Genomic DNA, 7,500 nt, shown 5'->3' with positions numbered 1-7,500 from the left:
TTTGGCAATGTAAACGGTTGTTTCCCATGCCAATACATCCCTTTGAATTTAATTGAATATGGGGGACGTTTGTCTTCTCTAGATCGCCAGCAGAGGGCGTTCTGCCCCAAAAGCGTGTATGCTGGGTACAATCACGTTCATTATTGATAGCCAGTCAGTTATGGTTAATGGTTTAACTATTGTTATTTTCGTATTATTTGCAATTAGATTGAGTGAATTTCATATCCATAGGTAGGCATTTATAGGCCAGTAAAAAACAGTCAGTCATTCTGTACTTCTGTTCTGTTCTGTACTTCAGTTCTGATGGTAACTTCAAAGACTTCAATGTATCAAGTCTTTTGCATTTTAGTATTACAACAAGAGTGTTAGCATGGTAGCTAGGCTACATTCAAACGTGTGATGCTATAGCGGAAACATAAGATGTATATTGTAGTCAGGTTAGCCTAGTTTACTGTGTGTGTGTGTGTGTGTGTGTGTGTGTGTGTGTGTGTGTGTGTGTGTGTGTGTGTGTGGTGGGGGGGGGGGGGGGGGGGGGTCTAGGATGGGGGGCGACGGCGGCCCTGTGAATAGGTGATGGGTGGGCGTGTCTGAGTTTGGAGATGAAAGGAACCGGAGCGTCGCTTTATCATGCAGCGACTGTTCCAGGAAATAGACTGGCGTCCTCTCTCTCTCTCCGTCTCTCACCCTCTCTGTGTGTCTCCTCTCTCTCTCTCCCTCCGTCTCTCTCTCTCTCCCCCGTCTCTCTCTCTCTCTCCCCCCGTCTCTCTCTCTCTCTCTCTCTCTCTCTCCCCCGTCTCTCTCTCTCTCCCCCCGTCTCTCTCTCTCCTCTCTCTCTCTCTCTCTCTCTCCTCTCCCTCCGTCTCTCCCTCCGTCTCTCTCTCTCTGTCTCTCTCTTCTCCCTCCGTCTCTCTGTCTCTCTCTCTCTCTCCGTCTCTCCATCTCCCTCCCCCCGTCTCTCTCTCTCCCTCCCTCTCTACTCCAACAGTGAAAACGTGTTTTTTAGGAGAGGAAATAGTTGTCCTACCTGCGTTAATCGCTATGTCGCAGCCGCAGTAGGCCTAGCCGTGATCGAAGCTACTGAATTGTTGTGGCCCAGGAGTCAGGGGATGTAGATTTGGTTTGAGGACATGTTTTTTTAAATTATTATATTTGTGTGTGTGTGTGGTGGGGGGGGGGGTGGGTGTAGTCTATTTTGTCATAATTATTTATGACTACACTTTATGAGTGGAACCGTGTTTCTCCAGATGGTGTATTCTAGGCAGTCCCGAGGCCACGTTTTTTTTTTTTTACTGTCTTTGATTCCTTTGATTGCAAGTTATTGGGGGGAAAAAATTTACGCACAAAATAATCCATATGTTTGGGTTCTCTATATATAGCGCTCTATGGGCTGGTTAAATACCGCTGCTTGCTTACGCCGGATTACTTAGATGGTTGCGTTCTAGATCAAAGCTCCCCTTTCACTGCGCGCAAATTCACAAATGACTTTGTTTTCTACCAACAGTTGAAAAGGAGAGAGCTCGCTTCAACACGTCTGTTCTCAGAGGAGCTCTGTGTATGAAGAGACGCTTTTATTTTCACAAACCAAAGGAGGATTAAGGTTCCCGGCGCACTCACGTTTATTCAAACAAATCATCTAGTCGAAGTAAAAGGGATTACGCACATGAACTTTTGATGAATTGTGAACATTTTCCAAAACGTTAACTCCATTATTCTCCCCCCCCCCCCCCCAACCACACACACACACACACACACACACACACGCACGCACACACACACACACACACACACACACACACACACGCGCGCGCGCACACACACACGCACACACACACATACACATTCACACACTCACAGATTCCCAACTTGGTTTATCGGAGTTAGACGTTTCTACCGTAAGCATACCAACCTAGAAAAGTAATCATTAGCTATCTCTAAGCGAAAGTGAAGTGTATTTAGATTATTTTAGGAAACATTTATTTTTGGAAACATATGAATTGTGTTTGAACCCATTCTGTCTCCGGTAACGTTCTGACCCATGTTGTGTGTATAGCCTCCAGCTGCCAGGTCTGGGTCTGGGCCGGGCCAAGCGGCTGGAGTACCGCCCTCTCTCTCTCTCTATTTAGTTAGTTCGTTTGTGAGTGAGTTAATTTGTTACTCCGTCAGTCAGCCAGTTAGTTAGTTAGAGATCCGACGTCTCTACCCATTTGGTCTGCAGAGTCCCATGTGTTCCCATGGCACCCTGGTGCCCCCCCCCCCCTCAATTTATTTCAATTTAAAGGAGCTTTATCGCCATGGGAAACATGTGATTGCCGTGCAAGTGCATTGCCAAAGCAAGTGAAATAAACAATCAATAACCAATAACACATGTCACTGTACGCAATAACAACAAAGATGAAAGACTTGTCAAATGTTAATGTGAATGAACAGAAAATAAATAAAAGTAAATATCTGAAATGTATGGTTAATATTACACACACACACACACACACACACACACACATTTAAATCTATATATCTCTCTTTTGCGCTCTGATACGGACGGTATCCCCCCACCACCGGCGTCCTTCCCCTCGGCCATTGTATGTCCATAAAACAAGAGGGGGGTGAGGGGATAGAGGGGGGTGGAGGAGAGAGAGAGAGGGATGTGTACCGGCAGTGTTGAGAGGGTGTAAACTTACAAAGTGAGCAGGCGGAGAGGAGGAAGCAGCGATTGCCCAATGTGCTTTACTAGATTACAGACTTAATCTCTTTAATCTGCCGTTATCTAGCAACACAGCTGATAGGATCACCTCGCCTTCACTTCTTCTTCTTAGCCTCCCACCTTTTCATGGGCTGTGATTTGGTTTGGTTTTGTTGATTGGATGTATAAAGGCTTATCTATCTACCCTCACCGCACGGATCGCTCCTACGCGTAAAAGCGAACGTTTCTGGTAAATATTTTACGCAAGACTGGGAATTTAGGATTAGGCACCGCAAACCGGACTGGGCACCGCAAGACGCTCGGATGAGGACAATGCGCCCGTCACCTTATCCGTGGGGATATTGACTCTTGGCCACCGGCGTCTGCGGTCTGTCTGAGCCCGGCGACCCCCTCCCCGCCCCCCCTCCCTCCCTCCACATACACAGCGGATTAGCAGTTTTTTAATGTCTTTACAGAAGAGCACTTTCCCGTGTCGGTGTGCGGCACCACCCAGGGGCATGGACATGGCCAGGGCGACCCCCCCGAGAAGGCAGCGCAGCAGCAGCAGCGCCGGGCGACACCTCCTGCTGGCGGTCGCTCTCCTCGCCTGCAGCCCCCCACTCCTGGTGGACGCCAACTCCTGGTGGTAAGCCAAGCGGCGCTCCTTTACGCACAACTTACGCAACTTTTTACACAAAAGCATGAGTTTGTTACGGTGTTATGCATTTGTGGTGGGGCGTAATCGATGGCTCACATTGACAGAAGAGTGTATAGAGCTATGTATTGTATGATGATGTGACGTGTGTGGTGATTATGAGTGAGCGTCAGAGTGTGTGTGTATTGTGTGAGTGTGTGTGTGTGTGTGTGTGTGTGTGTGTGTGTGTGTGTGTGTGTGGAGAGAGAGAGAGAGAGAGAGAGAGAGAGAGAGAGAGAGAGAGAGAGAGAGAGAGAGAGAGAGAGGACCGTGGTGAACAAATGCGGAGCTTTGTCACAATATTGACCCTGGGCCCAAATGGCCGAGCAGTTTGTGAGGAGGGGGGGGGGGGCAGAGACCCCATCTTGACCTTGTGTGTGGACAGTCTACCGAATAACTCGGATGGTGTTGTGCGCGTGGTAGATTGTAATTTAGCTTCAGGCTAATTGGCTATGTTCGTTGTTTAATCATTGGGCTCAGTCAGTTGATGACGTGTAGCGGCGTCAATACGCTTGTCTTCACGTTCACAGTGATCTAGATCTGGAGTCGTGTGTAGCCTATCTGTTAATGTACCGTCCTACTGTACAGTAAACACAAATGATAGACTACCTCTCTCTCTCTCACACACACACACACGCACGCACACACACACACACACACACACACACACACACACACTCACTCACTCACTCTCTCTCTCACACACACGCACGCACACACACACACACACACACACACACACACACACACACTCACTCACTCACTCACTCACTCTCTCTCTCTCTCTCTCTCTCTCTCTCTCTCTTTCACTCACACACACACACACACACACACACACACACACACACACACACACACACACACACACACACACACACACACACACACACACACACACACTCTGTAGGCAGGGCAACGGTAAACGCGTTTCTCCGCACTGTCTGCTGGCTGTCTGGCCTGTGTGTTTATAATAACGCTCATACATATTTCCACCCACCCACCCAGGTCATTAGCGATGAACCCCATCCAGCGGCCGGAGATGTACATCATCGGGGCGCAGCCGCTGTGCAGCCAGCTGGCGGGCCTCTCGCAGGGCCAGAGGAAGCTGTGCCAGCTGTACCAGGACCACATGGTCCACATCGGGGAGGGCGCCAAGACGGGCATCAAGGAGTGTCAGTACCAGTTCCGCCAGCGGCGATGGAACTGCAGCACGGTGGACAACACCTCGGTGTTCGGACGCGTCATGCAGATAGGTGGGTCACGTGTTGTTGTTGTTGTTGTTGTTGTTGTTGTCGTTGTCCTTGGTGGTGATTCGGTGTGTTGTGTGTGTGTGTGTTTTTTTTATTTTATTTTTATCCAAACTAAAAATACGTTGTTGTTTTTTTTAACGAACTTTTCAGCGTTCTCTTCCCAACTTGATTTGAATCGGTAAATACGGGGGCGGGTTAATGTTTGGACACACAAGTTAAGACACGGTGTTCGTATTGTTCGACCTGGAAAACCACTCGTCGACAATTGAGTGTTATTTCCGCTGTGCAGCGGCACGAGGTGTAAGGTGTCCCCTAGGCTCATGCCCCCCTCACTCCCCTCCCCTCCGTCCCTCCCCCTCCATCCCTCCCCCTCCGTCCCTCCCGAATAGCAAAGGAGTTATTTGCGGTGAATCGCGAGGTTTATATGGAGGTGTGAGCCTCTATTGTCCGCGCTGCTTTGAGATGCAGTCCTGAGGTGACACGCAGGCGGGAGATCCGGGGTTGTGTTTGAAGTGTCCAGCCCAGAGGCCCATAAAGGCCCGTCGCTTTACCGTCTAGCCGCTCCTCGGCACCAGTATACATTCCGCTGTTAACGGCGACATCATTCAGGCTTTTTTTTTTTTACCAACTTTTTGGTGGCTTGGGTTTCTGTCCGATGCGCCGAGATCACCTGTGCGCGCTGTGGAAAATGACATAAAATTATTTGTTTTAATTCTGCGTTATATCTAGGACGGTCATATCAAAGCACATTTTAACGGCCATTTACACAATATACAGGATACAATGTAGGCGTAATGAAATGCTTAAGGGGTAAGCAACCCCCCCAACGACGCGGCAATCAAACAATAATCGAGACATTTCTAAACAATAAAACAGGAATATTGTAGACCATTAAAAAATGTGTTTGATGTCCCTGCTTTTATGTTGTGGAACAAACAGTTAAATCCCGAGGAATGTTCAACATTGAGATGTGCATTCCAGATGAGGTCCGATGGAAACAAGGTAACACACGCAGCAGATGAGCAAGTGTGCGATAATAGCAGTGGTGTGCCGTCAGGGCCAGCAAGGCCTTCTCTGCTGGCCTAAACATCATCAGAATATACATTTTATTTTAATATATTTTTTCCACAAATATGTATTAATGATTCCCCATAGTCTATTCTCTTCATTTCATAGCTTTCCTCTTGGTTGCGCTGCTTCCAGTCTCCGATTGAGATTTGGAGGGCTGGCCTTTATGTTAGAGCTTTTATCCAATCAAAATGTGTTGCTAGGGGGCTCCAAAATCTGCCTGCCTGCACGTTAAGCGGTGCCGCGGATTCGACCTGTAACTTAACGTTGGAACGAGAAAACCTGTGGCGTTCCTAGTAAACCTACGTAGATGCGAGCAAAAGCAACAACGGCGCCTGCTGGAAGGCTCAATGATGTCAGCACCCAGCACGTCTTTTGATTGGATACGCACTATTGATACGCACTATTGATACGCACTATTGATATTCACTATTGAGATGCGTATATGCCGGTAGATGTGAAACTTTTGAAAGTGCGCAGGGAAACGGAGCATCACAACGAAAGCTTTCGTTGACTGATCGATAATACTGATCGATTGTGTCCTGTTTTTGGGTAAACAATAACTATCATTTAGGGGACACGATGAAAGCACCGAGTCCACAAACAGAGGAAACTACGTTGAGCTTATTTCTTTTCTGGCTGAAAACAACCCAGATTTACATTACCACCTGTCCACAAACAAAGTGTTTACTGGGACGTCAGGCAAAATACAAAACGACCTGATTTTTGCTATTGCTTAAGTGATGGGAGAAGAGATCAAAATGGAGATTAAAAAGGCACCCTTTGTCGCTATTATGGTGGACGAGACGACAGACGTGGGTAATGTAGCGATCTTAAAGATGTTAGTTTAACACTCTTCATTGTAAATGCGGATTTATTGATTAAAAATGCTTCGGAAATATGAATATAACTCTGTTGTACTTGTCTGACTATGTTAAGGTGATGCAACGCCCGGTTATACTGTGTTTCTGTCTAGTTTCTAGAGCCATGGCGTCATAACGATGGTATTAAGAGGTAGAATAATTCAGGTAGGAATGTGTCGGACATCACTGAAGGCCTAGGTGTGAAATGCACCGCCCGCCACTGGATAATAGCATAAACCTCCTGCCACCGCACGTCATGACGTCGCCACGCTCTCCTCGTGCCCAGGTTCCAATCATTATGTGAGATCACATATTTATTCTGTTATATATATATATATTTTTTTTTTTTAATAGTTTCCTCTCCGGAGTACTGATTTGTCTGTGTCCTGATGTATTGATTGATCGATGGTTGGTTGATAAGCCTATATGTGTGTTATGAAGGGAATCTCAAAAACCTGTCGGAAGCTTTACAATGGGCGACACCTGGGAAGTTTGACTCAAGGTGGAACATCTCTTGGTTTACCACCCTCCTCCTTTTGTCTCCTCCCCCTCTTCTTTCCTCCTCCTCCTTTCCTCCTCCTCCTCCTTCCGAAACTGACCAGCCAGGGGAGGCTGGCAGAGGTAGAAATGGCTCATTGTGACCCTCCGATTTCTACCTCCACCAGCCTCCCCTGTGGACAGCAGCAGACTGGCCAAGCATGGTTTCAATATGATACGATTGTGATGCCTACAACCTGCTAACACGGCCAGGCAATGCCTCCCTCTCCCCCCTCCATCCCTCCCCCTCCGCCTCCATCCCTCCCCCTCCCTCTCCCCCCTCCATCCCTCCCTCTTCCCCCTCCACCCCGGCCCTCTAGCCCAGAGCCTGGGGGACTCTAGCCCCTAACCGCTAGCCTCTAACCTCTAGCCTCTAGACTGTAGCCTCTAACCTCTAACCTCTAGCCC

The 7,500-nt window shown here is 48.0% G+C and overlaps 1 protein-coding gene across 1 annotated transcript in view; it reads left to right on the top strand.

The window, feature by feature from the left end:
• wnt5b (wingless-type MMTV integration site family, member 5b) overlaps nucleotides 1-7,500 on the top strand; it is a gene marked incomplete at both ends in the record, with an annotated part of 23,050 nt that overhangs the window by 9,323 nt on the left and 6,227 nt on the right. The window contains 2 exons of the mRNA XM_080538518.1: nucleotides 3,195-3,326; nucleotides 4,380-4,627. Coding sequence (XP_080394644.1) covers nucleotides 3,195-3,326; nucleotides 4,380-4,627 — 380 coding nt within the window. The remainder of the gene's footprint in view (nucleotides 1-3,194; nucleotides 3,327-4,379; nucleotides 4,628-7,500) is intronic.

The sequence above is a fragment of the Nansenia antarctica genome (assembly GCF_963989245.1).
Source record: "Nansenia antarctica genome assembly, chromosome: 8".
NCBI classification, from domain to species: Eukaryota; Metazoa; Chordata; class Actinopteri; order Argentiniformes; family Microstomatidae; genus Nansenia; species Nansenia antarctica.
This window is presented reverse-complemented; position numbering and strand designations above follow the sequence as displayed.